Here is a 17,295-nt window from a genome sequence, read left to right as displayed (position 1 = left end):
TCTGCATCTGCAACCCTTACAGAACCTTGACCGCCTTTTGGGAACCAGTGTCCTTAACTATTGTAACAAACAAGTTTGACTTTCAGAGAACACTTGAATGTAAAATAAAAAAACAAAACAACAACAACATAAAGATGCATGTTTTCATTTAATTGCTTTCCATTACATCATCGATTACACAGAGTACATCTACAAAGGACAGTGTGTGGACTAATTACACGTCACAGACTAAGGATCACTGCAAAAGTGTGATCGGTTTTAAAACACATTTTTGAAAAAGAAAAAATATCTTTGGCACAGTTCACTAAATGAATAATGATGTGCCGTGAAGCTGAGCTCTGCAGCGTGGTCCCCTGTTCTGTCATATCTTGTGGTATTTACAGGTACTACAGTGGCAGTCTGTGTGGTTTCTCACCACAATACCAGCCACCACTACCTGAAGGAACAACAGATGAGGAGGAAAAAGTCAGGTGTATGTACACAGTATACAGCATATACAACATGTTTGTGTGATTTTATGTAATTCGTAAAAATCTACCACTTTCATAGATTGATTACAATCTATCTATCTATCACTGTCTTAAAAATGAAATATTTATTTACATAGTGATGAATGGGGGAGCAAGAGGAATAATTTGCTTCTTTGTGGAATATTGGAGAATTTGACCTCTTTGGACGTGGAACAATTATTTAAATGAAACCATCTGAGTCTGAGGAAAACAAGTGCCTTTGGTGGATTTGTTAACAACACGCAGACGTTAAAATGTGTCAACGGACTCCAAGAAGACGCTGCCAAAGAATACCGAGCCAAAACACACAGGGCACTACTGGACTTGTCTTGAAACGCATTTCACATGATTTGCATTTGGGTGGATTTTCAAACTGTTTAGCAACAATGCCCAGGTTGGCTGTGGCATCACGGCAAAGATCAATTGTAGTGATTAATTATAAGAACAAATGATTTGACCAGCAGCCTGAAATGTTGCGACAAAGCGGGGAAGATCAATGTTTTCCTATTGTTTTTGCCAGTTTTAGACACTAGCGTCTAAATGTGGACTACAGAGACAGAGGACTGCTGCAGAGATGTTTATGTGAGAAAATCTAAGTACATTTTTAGATATCCATTTTACATCAACTGCCACGTAACAGTTGGCAACACTTAAGCCGGCTTTACTAAATGCACTGATTTTCTCTTTTGTGATTGGCCGACTTGACAAGCACTTCTTCCTAAACGGCAAGAATCTGCCTCAGATAAATGCTGGAGAAACAGTGGAAAACACATTGGAAGTCATACCCATATCCTGCAGGCCTGCACAAAAAACTGTGAGTATTGGAAAAATATATTTAAGCACTTGAAGTACTCTTGACCCACATAAGTACTAGCAGGTAGATATTAGATGTACTCTAAAGACATGTACACAACATGAAGTTGTACTTACAAAGATATAGACATGGAAAAAAATATTTCCCTAAACTGGTGGGTCCTGAGCCAAAAGTGGGTCACAGACTAGTTTTAAGTGGGTCAGGGACCTTTGCCAAGGAAAAGAGAAAATATCACTAGACTCTCGCCTATTCACACTTCTTAACAGTAGTTAAGTTAATGTGAGTTGAAACCCATCATTTTGCATCAAAAAGGACACAAACTCTATTTATATATGCCAACTGCACTTGTTTACCTCATAGCTGGACCTGGCCACGCAGCACGTCGCCTCTGAAGTGATGTTCTTTCGACTTTCCATCGTTTCCAATGTCGTTAGAGGAGTGGGGAACGCTCGTGAGAAGCAGCAGCCCTGGCACTGGTAGACTGGACCATATAGTGAGAATAAATCATTCTTTCCCAGAGTGCAACTCTCGCAGCCCACTGGAAGATCGGATGTACCGAATGGATAAACAAACAAGTACAACATGGTTGTTAAAATGGTAAATATTCAGTACAGTCTTTTTTTAAATTACTTGACAAGAAGAACAAAATGAATGTCATTTACATTTCTGTAGGTCTTTGCTGTGGTAAGAGTCAGCTACATAAAGAGAAAAGGTCAACAGAAGAAGAGACAGAGTTGCTGATTTCACCGAGCCCATTGTGGACGCAGCGGTTGCCTGAAGACACAAACGAGAACAGTCAAGTTGAATAAAGGCAATTAAAAATGAAAAATTTACTCAGACAAAGATGTTTACAATGTTGAGAAACAACCTTCCCTTCCATGGTGCGTCTGTAGAGAACTCCTGGCACTGGGGACATGTGAGTCAGAGCATCTGCTTTTATACCTGGGCTTCCTTATCAATGATCTCAGTTTCCATCTCCTTCATTATGCCATTGCATCACAGTTGAAAGTCAAAACACACTTTCATTAGCCAACTGTTCTAACTATGGACGTTACACGTAATCCCTGACTTTTGGTTGCCTGGTAACAACTCCACTGTTTTTATTTGTCAGGGAAGGATCACCGGTTTTTCCTGGTCATTTCGGTCAACTGAAGCTGGAACATTTGTACACATTTAACTCAGCACAATTAACTCCTTAAATGGTCTAGAAGAGGCATAATTATGTTTCTGACATATGGAAAGAAATAAAAAAAAAACATGTTTGCCTTTCTTAAAGACTATTTTTAGAATTTCTGCTCTGGTTTGTCTACAATGCAATCATTTTGTCTCACTGTAAAGATAAAGCATGCCTTGTAGATTCCTCACACACACTGTAGAGGCGCTATAGTGTACTTCTAATGCTTTGCTTCTTAAGTTGACTTTGCTGATACATAAAATCATGGTTTTCTACAAATCTAAACGTGATCAAATTGTTCCACAAAAATTGGAATTGAATTGCCTCTAACGGCTAGCACTGCCCGTACGATGCCATATGGACACCACTAATCATGACAGGAAAAGCAGCAGCGAGTCTTCCCTGTATTGTACAGTTCAAACAGCTGGTAGCAGTGTCTGTACACCTCTGAAAATGTTATGACAAAACCATATTTTCATAAATAAACCCAAACTTTGAAAGCTCTACAGCAAAATATTTGTAAATTTTCTCACATTTTCAGTTCGTCTTAGCCCCCTGAAATCCAGGTTTTCATTATCATTTGAATCATTGCAATAGTCATCTCCACAGTAATCCTGAGTACCTGCAAAAGAGAAGGAAAAGAGAAAATACAGGCAGAGGGCAGATGAGCTGCAGATACACACAGTACAATACACTTCCTGTAACCCAGAAATATAGACACTTACTTTGTATGAATATATATTTTATATTTTAAACTACTAAACCAATTATATTTTAGTACTACATGAATAAAATTACTTGCAACTGAAATCTCAGGATACACATCAGTCTCAGTGATTTATCATTTAATAAGCTCTTTTCCTAAAAGACAAATTAAAAACAGTCACTTTAATAAATCACTATTTAAAAACAAAAAAAACCCAACAACATTAGTGTATTGTGTTTTACGATTAATAAAAACCCTTCGGCTTTGCCTCAGTGAAGAGTGGCCTAGTTGAAGGACTATGAATATATGGAAGATTATATTATCTCTTCTTATCTTCGGGTGAATCTGTTTGTTGAAATGTCAAGGATGAATATAAATTAATTTCACATTTCACCTGCATGTTTATGTACTTAATGTAAGGTCCTGTGTCCTTGGTTGCGTTGGTAATAAATCCTCGGTCTAGGACTTGGTAATTCAATAAGCATGGAGGAGGATGACACATTAAATCACAGAGATAGTAGAAGGCTGTCTCTCTCTCTCTCTCTCTTTTACCCTTTTACTTTGTGTGTCCTTGTTTCTGTCAGTTTGGTTCTGGGTCGTGCTACATATTTAGCTTGTGGAAAATTTTATGAAATTTTTAAGAATTTTTATTTGTCTGAGACAGACCCAGGACACTTAGATGGGCTGGTAGCTTTCGTGTCCTGAACCTGGTGCTATGGGTATTTAGAGCCATTCTAGGTCAGAATGATTAAACTAACTATACATTTTTTGTTGTTTCTATGCAAGTTTAAATCCAGTTCGTTAGCTTCAATATGTTCGATTGCCCTTTCTGGTTAAATTTTAGCCCATTTTTGTGATCTTTCAGCTATTTAATAAGCTTTTGCAGAATGTTTGCTTTGTTTGGCTGCTGTTTGACAATGGCCTAACCATTTGCAGTGATGTCTATGAAGTAATGAATGTGAATAAAACCTGTTAGCTAGCAGAAATAATTAGATCAAAACAAACCAAGAACAAACAAAAAGATCAGCCTCAGCTGAATATTGTGATTGTAAATTTGAATACTATTAGGATATTCAAGGGGCACATGTGGCCTGACTAGATCACAGTTCAATGTAAATTGAATAAATGTTTCAAAATTCAAGGTTTTTGGATGGAAGGGTTGCCTTGTTCAAATCTGACAGTCACAGATGGTGGAGTTTACACATTCACATGGGTTTTCTGTAGTTTCTACAGCTTCCACCCACAGTAGAAAACCATGCTGACTGTTTAACTGTCTAATATTACAAAAACACGCCCAGACCGTGTATGTCCAAACAATTTTAAAGTAATCCAGACTCTGTAATGTTAACATTTCTAAACCTCCAGTGCCCCTCCTATAAGGCTCCTGTATAATTAATTGAACCACAAATACACTGCAAGTGACCAAGCTGCAGTGCATTTGGAATAAGTCTGAGAATGTGTGTTAGAAAAAAACATGATAACATTGTGTTTTTCATTGTTATATTCTGCTATTTTTTTTTGTTTTTCAAACGACTGATCCTCTGCAGATTCAGTGGGCTATAATGTTACACCTAAGCTTTGTTACAATTTCCATCACACATGCCGTACTCTAAAGTGTACACTGGAGTAAGAATATCAATAATGATGCACATGAAATCTATATTGTATGTAACATAGCACCATAGGTGTAAACCTGACTTCATTAGAAATGAGTGTTTCTGCTAAAAATATTAAAACAAAAATGTGACGGCCTCATTTGTAAATAAGTTACACGGGACCTTGCTTGCCTTCATCTCGTTGTGTTCACCGACACATTGTTCTTGTAGCAGAACAAAAACCTAGAAGAAATATTTAACGTATCATGTATCTGGAATTCAGCTGAGTTGGAGTAAAACTCCTGTGCTGTAACTTCAAAACAGACATTTCTATGACATCCACCCACTGTAACAATATCTTTGTCTCCACTTGGTATGTCCTGTTAATATTCGACAAGCCTTAATACTTCTTTATCCATGTTTATTTAGTCAGTCACGTGCCTGCAACACATCTTGAATTCATATTTATACAAAAGAAACCAAGATCCCAAGGAAACAATTCTGTGGCTTCATTCCTCCGCACCTGCATAAGTTATTCCTCGAGCTCTCTCCCAGCTATCATCATACAGCTGTTAATGTTCTATAACTGCAGGGGTTTTAGCAGTCATTTACCAGTTAAAAGTTTTATTAGTTCAGCCATGAGCCAAACACTCAGACCATTAATAATGGCAGTGATGACGATAACAGGCATCCCAGTGTCAAATACTAGAGGGTTTAGTCAAAGAAAATGCCGGTGTTAGAATGACAGTGATGAATTATTTGATTTTCCACATATGCAACACAGGTTGTTTCCAATATTCAAATATTTCCAAAATGTATGCAGTGTAGTGGTCTTTTTTAAAAAAGATTTCCCTAATATACTAGTTTCTTTGAGGAAGATTGAGCAGTATTCAGAAACAACAGATTTTTTTCAAAGCTTAACTACTTTTAGTATTTGCTCCGTACCCTGAGAGTCAACAGTCAGACAGTAACTTTCAGCACGTCTCAGGCATGTGTTCTGAGGTATTCCCTCTGTTTTTCCTTGGCAAACCTCCTGGGATCCTCCACTGTTGATGGTTTTCCTCTGTGGGCCCTGACCTTGAGGTGAAGTTTTGAGCAGTTAAATCAACAATTAAACTCAAGATAGAGTTTGCTTCTGACTGATGTTTTAGTTTATCATATCTTTTTTAATAAGTCATTCAAGCATAAGGTTCCAGACAGTTTGAAACATTCCTGCAGTATTTGACTCTTAACGTTTGTCTATAAACTCTCCTGTAACTCTCCAAATATTAGTAAAGTCACCAAATTATTTGCTTCCAGTATGATCCATCCTCCTTCAGGTTATTATGAACAGAAATGCAGTCAATCTCGAAAGTGTCTCAGTAGCAGAAGTGGAAAATAATATACAAGGTATTTAGCCTATTATACAATCGTGCAATCCACGCCCCAATTTAGTTAGCCCAACGATAATATCATCGCATGGCTCATAAAAGTGACACGTTCATTCGTTGAAGAATATTTAAATTCATGAGAATAGTGACACCATGTGGTTGAAGAGAGGACATGCTGTACTTGAATAATTGAGGTTAAGCGCTTCTATTTAATATCTGCATGCAGTAGATATGGGGCTGGTCTTGAGTGTGCAGTTCACTGATTATAAAGACAAAAACAGAAGTGGAGGTGCTTCAACATCAACAATGCTATTAGAATAGCATGAAAACGTTACATCACTAAAGAATATTTCAGATGATAATTCACCCGCGGCAATTTCTTCTTTCATTTCTTAACCATTCACTCTGGCATAAGTTGGTTTCCATCTGGTATTTTTATTTTATTTTAATATATATTTAAAGTATATGTATATTTGACGTGTATTTGTACCATTCGTGTTATTCCCATCGTTGGCAACGGTGCTGAATGCAGTCGATAAGCCGCTGCCCGTGTCTGCTTTTCTACAGTAAAATGCACACAAGGCAAGCCCGTGCAGGGTTGTCCAAGAAACCCCATCGACGAGACAAAACTCGAGGCGTGAACGTGGCAGCCATTTTACATCATCAAGAGTGAATGACTGAAGCCGGACCAGTGCCGGGAGTTTTACACTTTTTCTGTCTTTAAAATACCACATTTATCTTTCCAAACAATCAACACCATACGCGTTGGTGAGCCAGCGGCAGGTAGGGTAATTACTACTTATTGGTCACGTATTTTTTGCTTTACTGATGCCTTTGAAAGTGTAAATCGTGCGCTGCTGTTTCAAACAATGTGGGAACTGCTGGTGGTAGGGAACGAGTTCTCCAGACCGGCTTTTTGAAAATGGACTCTTCCTATGTGGCGGCACGTTGACAAAGCACGCGTCCAGCAAGCTAATGGTCTGCATCCGAAGGCCTCAGTTAATGTAATTTAAAAAAAAGTCTCGCTCCGTCGATCGGTTGAGTTCTTGTGGACAAGTGACGGTATAACAATGGCCTCGCTGAAAATCGCACGTATTAGCATGCTAGCTGTAGTTAGCCTATTTTGACAGATCGTGGAATTGACATGCTCATTGTCGTAGTGCTATCGACAACTAGCGGACAAAGCAAGCTTTCCTGGCACGACTTAAACACTGTTTTGTATAGCTTGGCTCCCAATCGTTATATTTTGCACAGTTCCAAAGTTCCAAGGGCTGTGCATTCATGAAAAACGCACACGGATAGGTTATTGTTTTGTTTTAAATAAATGTCTCGGGTTAGCCCGGCTGCTGTAATATTAGCCCGCTAGGCTAACTAGCCTCAACGTGTGCGACTCAGTCCCTCCCCGCTATATCTAACGCTGTCATAATTATGAAATAATATAAGTTACTCAATAATACAATAATGAACTATTCCTATTGGCTATGCTATGCGATTAACGAGATATTTTTTAGTATTTTCTATTGGTTTTATTTTATTTTTTAGTCACAGAGACAACACGTGCTTACTGATAATAATGTAATGGATCAGCCGATAGTACGGAAAATCCTTTGCATAATATATCCAATGAAATGTTATCTTAAACGTAACGCAGGTCGTGTTTAAAATTTGGTCAAAACAGTAGTTTGCTGTACACGTTTTGCTGAGTTCAGCATTGACGGATCCAATTATATGACCAGAGCCCGAAGCCACTGACTATCCCATAATACATTAGAAAAAATGTGGTACAATCGTGATTGTATTTGAATATTTGCGATCAGTCCTACCCCAAGGTGTCAATAAACAAAATGGGTGCATACTTAGTGACTGGTCAGCTACCGGAAACTGGGGCTCACTCTCTGATGGAGCACGTGTATCGGCTATCTAGCCAGTGCTGAAGTCAGCATCGAGAAGGTAAGCTAACATGTAATTATGAGACCAAAAGCAAACAGGGCTTCTACAAGAAAAGACTGCAAGTGAAATGCAGGCGTCAGTAAGCAATGCAGCCTCAGGCCAACTTTCTCGGGATACACCAAAAGAGAACACTGCCTTGTTGATATTAACAAATTTGTTTTGTGGAATGGCCTCCTTGTTAACTCGATGTAAGCAGTCTTCTGGACTTTTACCTCCAGCAAGTGATCTTGTCAGATGGAGTATATGACCATGAACGCTCACGGAAACACTCACTTATTGTCCTGTCTAATGATTTGTGATTGTTTGATTGTCACTCTCTATGATTGATATGGTACAATCAGTATTTGTTTACAGTGTGTAATTATTTGTCTGAATAATACAATTAATACTCTCCTGAACAAATCCAAAGTATTGCCCGTGACCCAAAATTAATTTGGCTCATTGCATTTATACAGATTTCTGGAGACATGGCCACAGAACATATTAATGGAAATGGTCCAGAAGAACCAATGGACACCTCTGCTGCAGTTACCCATTCTGAGCACTTCCAGACTTTATTAGAAGCTGGTTTACCACAGAAAGTTGCTGAAAAACTAGATGAAATTTACATAGCAGGTAAGACACTGTAAATACACTTGCATATTCCGATATGCAAATATTTCAATTTCTTGCATGTACTGTCATTTTATTACCTTTCTGAAATAGGTGGGGGATTGGGATCTCAAAGCAACTTTTTGTGGTTTCCTACCAAAATGGGTACTGCAGTGCTACAAAACATTAAATTACACAAAAGTGTGTACATGATTGCAGCATTTGCATTCCCAATGTGATTGCATGATCACTGGTGTCAGAGTGAATGATACGTTCTGTCCTAAGGACCATTTTTCTGGAGCTCTCTTTCTTAATTTCTAAGAAAACTTTCACATCGCCCTAAAACAACTGCAAAGGGTTCAGAAAGTTTAAAAGATTTTTGCTGCAACCTAACTGTCTCTTGCTGTGGATTTTAACAAGTTGCAGAGGTACAGTGTTAGTGGGGGTCATGTTAGGACTTCTTTGGTCAGTCAGAAAAATACCGGTCTGGTCTTTCTCAACCAGATGGGGCGGAGGCAGAAACAATGGTAGCAGCTGTCTGGTGTGTGGCTGCATGGGACAGGTGACAGCCCCTCCATAGAGGCGAGCACAGACCAGCTCATTAAAATTGCCGGTCATAATGTAGAGGGACATTGGCATATCAAGTTACGCTGTCACATCTGTTGTGATTAGTTCTGCAAAAACATGCTGGTTTGAGGGTAAAATGCATGCTGGCTACTCAATCCAGTTAAACTCATTTTGGCCCCACTCTTTCTTAAATGTACAGTAAGAAACAGTAAATTCTTTTTCAAAGAAGTTTAAATCATTACAATACAAAGTTAATTAAATTTGTTCCTTCTTTAGATTCTGCTCTCCCCCACTGCATACGAGTCATACTGTACTTTACTCTGCTGTGTGTCGTCTCCATCCCTCCAGGTTTGGTGTCACACTGTGACTTAGACGATCGAGCGATTGAGGCTTTGAAAGAATTCAACGAGGAAGGTGCTCTGCAGGTCCTTTTGCAATTCAAGGACAGCGACCTCTCACATGTTCAGGTGTGAATTCAAACAGTTGTCTAATGTTGTCATCTGAAGTTTGTCTGCACACATTGGCATTATGTTGTCAAACATGACTGTCTTGTCTCCTGCCGTCCTGTGTAAAAGATTATTCAATTTGTGGTGAACACATAACAAGAAATTGTCCTGATGATGTTGACACAAATGAATACATTGACAGTATTTTTTTTTTTTCTCGCTCTCCAGAACAAAAGTGCCTTTCTTTGTGGCGTGATGAAGACGTACAGGCAGAGAGAGAAACAAGGGACCAAAGTGTCAGAAACCAATAAAGGACCAGATGAAGCCAAAATCAAAGTAAGAATGGAGTCTCTGTTCAAGGATTACATGCAAACTGGTTAGGACATGTGAATACTGATTTGCTGGATTGAAATGTAAAAACATGTCATCTCTGAATGGAAGATGAACTTGGTTTGTACTGCATATTCAGGATTTTTTTTAACATTAGGCTTTGCTGGAAAGAACTGGCTACACACTTGATGTTACAACAGGCCAGAGGAAGTATGGTGGTCCCCCACCAGAGTCAGCCCAGTCAGTGCCACAACCCACCATTGGTACAGAGGTATGACACCCTACGCTTCATGACATAACTTTTAAATCCTTGACACAAATCATATTCAAGTTAAACTTGTGTATATATTTTAACCCTTACATCACATTAAGTAATAAAGTTGACCTTACCTTCTGTAATATTTTCTTTCTGCCTTAAAGATATTTGTAGGAAAAATCCCTAGAGACCTTTTTGAGGATGAGCTTGTTCCACTCTTTGAGAAAGCTGGCCCAATCTGGGACCTGCGTCTGATGATGGATCCTTTCAGTGGCCTGAACAGAGGCTATGCCTTTGTCACTTTCTGCACTAAAGAAGCTGCACAGCAGGCTGTCAAGTTGGTGAGTTTTCTGTCGCCACAACCTAAAAAAAAGATGTTTTGACAGTGTTGTTAGTTTAGAGTTGTCTGGGTGAGAAAAAAATAAATCAAACACAAAACATCCTTTACTTACATGATGCATCTTCCTCTTGCAGTGCAACAACAGTGAAATTCGACCGGGCAAACATATCGGAGTGTGCATCTCTGTGGCCAATAATAGACTGTTTGTTGGCTCCATACCCAAGAGTAAAACAAAAGATCAAATTGTGGAGGAATTTGCAAAAGTCACAGGTAGGTTTGCATCTTTTATTTTTCTTTCCAACAACTTCACATAATTAAAGTAAGATAAAATTCACACTCCACTGAAATGTTAATGATCAGTGGGTAATTCATAGATTGTGTCCAAATGATGACGCTTTTACTGCAATGGAATGACTTCGGTCACTATGAAAGTTTACCGCTAAGATCTGACTGGACACTTTCTATTGTACATCAATATTCATTTTTTAACTGGAATATTTCATTTGAACTCCTTTTTTCTTTTTTTTAAGCTCTTCAACAACACTTCTTTTTTTTCTCCCCCTCTCCTGTTTCTATAGAAGGTCTAAATGACGTCATACTGTACCACCAACCAGATGACAAGAAGAAGAACAGAGGGTTCTGTTTCCTGGAGTATGAAGACCACAAGACGGCAGCCCAGGCCCGTCGCCGGCTGATGAGTGGCAAAGTGAAGGTGTGGGGAAATGTTGTGACTGTAGAATGGGCCGATCCCATTGAGGACCCAGATCCAGAAGTTATGGCCAAGGTAAAGGACAAATGAACATTTAAATCAAAACTCCTAATGTGTGTTTTCCCCTTTTTCAAAAAAAAAAGATTTTGTATTTCTTCTTTTTTTGCTAGGTCAAGGTGCTTTTTGTTAGGAACCTAGCAAGCACTGTCACGGAGGAAATACTTGAAAAGGCCTTCAGTCAATTTGGCAAACTGGAGCGGGTGAAGAAGTTGAAAGACTACGCCTTTATTCACTTTGAGGAAAGAGACGGTGCCGTGAAGGTAGAGAAACAGAAAATAAGTGCCTAATTGAGAACACCTGTTGGTATGTAGTCTCTATTAAAGACTTTGTCCCGTTTACATTTTATAGGCCTTGGCTGATCTAAATGGCAAAGACCTGGAAGGAGAGCTTATTGAAATTGTCTTTGCTAAACCCCCTGACCAGAAGAGGAAAGAGCGCAAAGCCCAAAGACAAGCCGCTAAAACACAAATGTAAGAAAGCACAGAGCAGCACTTTTGACACCACGTTAAAGTTGTCTGAAGATGAATCCACATTTACAGTCTCCATCCCTCATTTCCTCTCAGGTATGATGAATACTATTACTATGGGCCTCCTCATATGCCACCACCCACAAGGGGCAGAGGCAGAGTGGGTCGAGGGGGTTACTCTTACCCCCATGATTATTACTGCTACGAAGACTATTACGATTACTATGGATACAATTATCACAACTACCGGGGTGGCTATGACGACCCATACTATTGCTATGAGGACTTCCAGGGGACCGGGAGAGGGCGAGGCGTGAGAGGAGGATTGCGCGGTGGTGCCAGTCAGACCAGAGGTCGTGGCACTGTCACACCGAGGGGCAGGCTGACCTTCACCCAGCGGGGAGGCCCTGCCAACAGCAGAGGTAAATAACACATTTTTCCCCTGATTGTTTTTGATCTTTACCTGTTTGTGTGCTATAGTCGGTTATAAAAATGGGGGAAACAAGTTATTGACAGAGCTGAAGTAAATTAAAGCAGTGCTCTTCAGTTGACTGTTGAAGATGTTGGCATTGTACCTGATGCAGTACAATGATCAGGACATAAGCTCAGACTGTCTCACTGACTTTTAAACGGGTACACCTGTTTATTGGCCTCATAAGTAATCCCTGACAGGTGTCATCTTTCAGCACTGCCAGTCTGCTTGTTGCTGCCAGTAGACTAAGGTCATTCAAAACATAATATATGATTTTCAGTGACCTAGCCAAATGCCATTTTGGTAGCAGGACTTTCTTTTATTGTTATTATTTCTGTGTCCTAATTAGATCTTCGCTGATTGAGGAAATTGTGCACGGTCGATTACTCTCGCTAATCATTCGTCTCCTCATTGGTCCAGCAGGAAAACGAGGCCGAGTCCGCTCCTGACCTGTCACAATGGATACTGACTTGATGTGTGGGGTTAACACCGTAAGCTGCAATGGATGTTGAAACAATAGAGCACGACAAAAGGTCCAATGAAATTCCAGCCTTACAGAAGAAGAAGCATTGCCCCCCCTTATGTTTTTTTTTTTTTTTTTTTTTAATTTCTGAAACTGCCACCTTAAAAAGTTTATCGGAAGATTCTGAATACTTGCCACAGCCTTTTAGCCCTTAGCCCCCTATATCCAGCCCTAATATACAGGACTCTATGAATTGCCCTTACAATCTCCCCCATCCCTGTCCCTAAACCTGCCATTTTTTTTAAATAATTATTGAAGAATTTGCACTTTTTTAAGTTCTTAGGTTTGAAGTGGCTCAAAGGAGCTTGATGCTATTGTATATTTTTGTGCTAATCGCAATTTTTATTGTCAGAATATCCATGTTTAATCTTAATCGTTTGATCTGGATGTTTGAAAGAGAACATTTGCAGGTTTTTAGGGTGTACCCACCTGGCATGGATAAGTCAGGCATTCCAGGAAAGTGGTTCTTTTCAGAACTTGTCTTTAAAGGGTTGGTTGACTACCTCAGTACAGAGGACTAAACTACCCGACCTGTACTGTAAATAGGGAAACTATATTGATGAAAGCAGGGCTTGTTTCCGTACAAAATATGCACAAGAGCTGCAGCGTAAAAACGATGTACTTAATGTAATATAGTTCTTTTTGCTGCAGCTCTGACACTGCAAACAGTCAAACTGGGCATGCAAAACAATCTCATATGATGAGTCTGAACAAGCCCTGCTTTTATCCTATTTTGAACTGAATTAGCCGCCTTGCTTCTTCAGAGTATGTAGTTACTGGTTGTATAGTTTTTCGGATAAAAATGTTACTTTTGTAAAGGCTTCTTCATCACAGGCATCCAACTGCCTTTGATAAAAAAAAAAAAAAAATAAGAACAAAATGATGCCCTGCAGTGTCCCTTTTGTGCCACTGTATTCAAGTGGGTTTGTTTTTATATTGACAGTTCATTTACATCAACTACAAGATAATGTCAAAAACCTAATCAAATCCTTAACCATGTAAGATCATGTTATGAAATGATCCCTCCCCAGCTCCGAAGATGGTAACCATGTCGAAAATCATGAGTATTCATGGATGGTTAAAGAAATGTATGATTGCGCAGCCTGTGAGCGCGTTTGCTAACATAAGCTGCTGTGATTTGGTGAGGGATCGTAGCCACATAGTGGTGACAAGGGATACTGCAGTGAATGAATTCTCTTTCCAGGTATAGCATAAAGGAAACTGCGTTCTTCAATCCCAGTTTTCTATACAGTTAACTCCCTCAATGAACTCGTAACAACCACCTTTTGAAAAAAAGATGTTAGCAGTTTTAAACTATTGTTGGTGGCCAACAACGTTTTTTGCATTCCTGCAAATAAATTGTTTTATACTGTAAAATGGAGGTGAGTGTAACTTATTTTTGTAATAAAGTTTTTGATTTCTAATTGTGTCTTACGTTTTGGTTGATAACCCAATGAGGTACATGAGTTACCTTTTTACTTGATCATTGCTTAAAAATAAGTTCAGAAAAAATGCAATGATGACATGCTAGTTAACTGCCTTAAACAATTATACTAAATGCAGGTCCTCGGTTATGGCTATATCTGTTGTACCATAGTAAAAGCAACAAGGCACTTGTCTCAAAAGCAATGTGGTCTGGTTTAGCCTGTGTTAACAGCAGTGCTTTTTTTTCTTGTCTGAAATGAGGTCTTATTTAGTCATTGTAGCTAGGTGCACTGAACACAGCACTTTCCTCAAGTAAAATTAATTTTCCAGAAACAAGTCCTAGATTCGGTTATTACTTTTAAAATATCTTTAAACATTAATAAATATTTCAGTGACATTCCATTGTTATAATGTAACCATTGCAATGTAATAATTCATGGGCTCACTGCTGATAATGGGATAATTATGTTTTGGTGAATTGAAACTTTTAGTATTTTGGCAAAACCTATTTTCTTTTAACCTTTTACATCATTTTTCAATACTAACTTTTACTTATGTGACCATTCTCAGATTAGTTCTGTCACACATGCTCAATGTTGGCCATGACTTTTACTTATGTGACAATTCTCAGATCTGTCACACATGCTCAATGTTGGCCATCTTGTTGCTACATGTTAGCAAACATTCATCACCTTATTTATTTATTTGTAATTTAAGGTTAATAAAATAGTGTAAAGCTTAAAGAAATATAGTCTTATGTTTAAAAAGTTTGGTGTTTTTTTTATTTCAACAACATAATAGGAAGTAAGATTTGGTCTCAACCCACCATCTATTTCTGAACAACTGGTTAACTGCATTGACCGGTACATAAAAAGCGCAACATGGCTGTCTCCATAAAAAAGACCCACACACGTTCTAATATATATAAAACAGCCCCATCCTCGGTAATAAAAACAGATAATTCAAACGTAAAATGTATGAATTTTCAATTTTGGCCAGTGCAAAAGAATGACGAGTAATTACACCTGAACCTTACGCAGTGGAGCTTTATATCAGCATGGCTTTGCGTTAACCTTTAGACACCAATGAAAGATATGAAAGTAAAACACAATAGGAAAGATAATACAATATTTTGACACACGCCACTGAAATGTGTAACGCCGATGTTTCGGTTTCTACTTTATCCCTGGTCTAATTATTGTTTAAACTGTAAAACAAACATGTCGGAAAACCGCCACTCCCACCTTTACTTTGCCCCTTTAGATTTACTGTTCACGTACATCGTTGCCAGATTATGCGAAAGAAACAAGCAAGCAGGTGTACAGTGACTCCACCACCACCACCAGCACTACGGCATCAATATGAAGGATAGAAAGCATAGGTTATAATATGTTTAAAGACATTTATTTAGGATTTCACGCAATTATTCCAAATGATAAATAATTACAAATTATTTTAAAAAACATTTAAAATTTTACTTTTACTATATATTGATAATTGTATTTATTTTTTGGTTTTGGGCTGCCTATGGACTAAGATAATATAAGTGTAAGCCTAAGTAAGCAGGTGCACTAACTAAAAAAAACAAACCGTGATTTACATTTGCGAGCGTAACCAAGCCCTTAAAGGCCTATAGTAGGCGAACCTGGCAACCCGGTTTATTGTTGAAAGAAAAACCGCTGCTTCACTTGTTTCTATGACTGTGACGCAGCCAGTGTACGTTGTCCAGGCAAACTGTAGCGCTGTAGACGCAGCGGAGGTGACATCACACGCTGACAGGCAGTCACACAGAGGCCAGCCTAGAGTCCCTCAGTGGAGGGTGGGCAACATTGGTCCATGGTGGGCAGTTTGGAATGACAGCTCGTTAGGTGGAAGGTGGAGGCGCCGTTGGAGAACTATTAGAGGTTTCTACTACGGTATTACTGCGTCGGTACGGACGGTGTTCGTGCAGCTGGTAACAGCTGTTCGTGTGGTGCATCGCGAATATCACCGAGCGAAGCTGAATTTAGGAAACAGACACAGTTGCGTATTTTATTCTGCGAGTCCATGATGGTGTCACTGCTGGGCTGCAGCGAAACACGGCCGGCCGTTCTCAAACTGTGGGTAACGGTTATAGCCCATGACCGAGGGGCGTTTGTTTGGTGTTGTTGAACACACCCTTACAACGGCGCGTCTGTTATTTCACAGTAATGTGTGGTAAGAAACGCGTGCACGGGTAAAATGGGTTGCGTTACGGACTATCTGAAAAGACTTAAACGCAGGGTAAAAGTGAACCGGGTCAGAGAACTGGGTCGACAGTATCCAGTCTTCTGCTTTCTCCTGCTAGTCCTGCTGCTCTCCACTGTGCTTCTGAACAGGTACTGCCTCAGCTCTGTACTGCTATAATGAGTGCTATAAAGACATGTGATTGCAGTATATTATCACTGCTTCACAGGTACATCCACATCATTATTGTGTTTTGGTCCTTCTTGGCTGGAGTTGTCACTTTCTACTGCTCTCTGGGGCCGGAATCATTGCTGCCAAACATCTTGGTCTCTATCAGACCAAAAATCAAGGTAGGCTAAGACGAAAAAACAAAATGCCTTTCTTGCTGTAATAATATAAACAAATTAAATTAAATATTGACCCAGTTATGTATTTGAAGCCAAGAAACTCCATTAGGAGAAAAAATAACTTTTGTAGAAAACAACCAATTTAACCCTTAAGTAATCCTATAATTCAGCAATTTTCAATCTAAAAATATGGCCCTATGCATTGTAACTCCTGTGTTCACATCACATGACCTCCATTGGACTAATTGGTTTTTCTCCTCAGAGCACTTCAGTGACTCTAAACAACAGTATTATGTGTTAACAATTGCTGAGACCACAACAGTCTGCTCATGTTTAACACCTAGTATCCAAAGTGTGAGTCCAGTCTTCTGCCCATGTGTTGGACCACATGAGTTTGTCAAATCCACGTGGAAACACATGGCCTAACAAGACATTAGGG

At 39.1% G+C, this 17,295-nt stretch overlaps 3 protein-coding genes across 11 annotated transcripts in view; 2 read left to right on the top strand and 1 right to left on the bottom strand.

Moving 5' to 3' along the window:
• Positions 1 to 128: 128 nt before the first annotated feature.
• On the bottom strand, positions 129 to 2,231 carry cga (glycoprotein hormones, alpha polypeptide). The gene is given in 4 exon segments (NM_001294216.1): positions 129 to 436; positions 1,677 to 1,861; positions 1,986 to 2,097; positions 2,192 to 2,231. Coding segments are annotated over 4 exon segments (384 nt in total). The 5' UTR covers positions 2,204 to 2,231; the 3' UTR covers positions 129 to 361.
• A 4,531-nt stretch (positions 2,232 to 6,762) lies between these two features.
• Positions 6,763 to 14,303, top strand: LOC103378063 (heterogeneous nuclear ribonucleoprotein Q). Of its 5 annotated transcripts, none has more exons than XM_017034744.2 (12): positions 6,763 to 6,951; positions 8,574 to 8,733; positions 9,625 to 9,743; positions 9,951 to 10,058; positions 10,210 to 10,323; positions 10,473 to 10,649; positions 10,783 to 10,918; positions 11,227 to 11,432; positions 11,528 to 11,677; positions 11,766 to 11,887; positions 11,981 to 12,306; positions 12,780 to 14,303. In XM_017034744.2, the coding sequence occupies exons 2-12, from the start codon at positions 8,586 to 8,588 to the stop codon at positions 12,803 to 12,805; spliced, it is 1,632 nt and encodes a 543-aa protein (XP_016890233.1). In that variant the 5' UTR covers positions 6,763 to 6,951; positions 8,574 to 8,585; the 3' UTR covers positions 12,806 to 14,303. The 5 variants fall into 5 exon arrangements, with proteins under 5 accessions (XP_016890233.1, XP_016890237.1, XP_016890226.1 ...); XM_017034748.2 differs by having other exon boundaries at positions 12,706 to 14,303; XM_017034737.2 differs by having other exon boundaries at positions 6,764 to 6,951; positions 12,777 to 14,303.
• Positions 14,304 to 16,022: 1,719 nt separating this feature from the next.
• LOC103378081 (sorting nexin-14) overlaps positions 16,023 to 17,295 on the top strand; it is a 17,945-nt gene continuing 16,672 nt past the window's right edge. For 2 of the 5 annotated variants that reach the window (XM_025054008.1, XM_025053999.1), the window contains exons 1-2: positions 16,023 to 16,661; positions 16,739 to 16,859. In XM_025054008.1, the coding sequence (XP_024909776.1) occupies positions 16,525 to 16,661; positions 16,739 to 16,859 (258 nt within the window). In that variant the 5' untranslated portion in view covers positions 16,023 to 16,524. The remainder of the gene's footprint in view (positions 16,662 to 16,738; positions 16,860 to 17,295) is intronic. The other 3 variants (XM_008309171.3, XM_008309162.3, XM_008309180.3) reach the window with 2 other exon arrangements.

This window comes from Cynoglossus semilaevis, chromosome 1 (assembly GCF_000523025.1).
Source record: "Cynoglossus semilaevis isolate Cse_v1.0 chromosome 1, Cse_v1.0, whole genome shotgun sequence".
NCBI classification, from domain to species: Eukaryota; Metazoa; Chordata; class Actinopteri; order Pleuronectiformes; family Cynoglossidae; genus Cynoglossus; species Cynoglossus semilaevis.
Note: the sequence above shows the minus strand (reverse complement) of the source record. Positions and strands in the feature narration are given on the sequence as shown.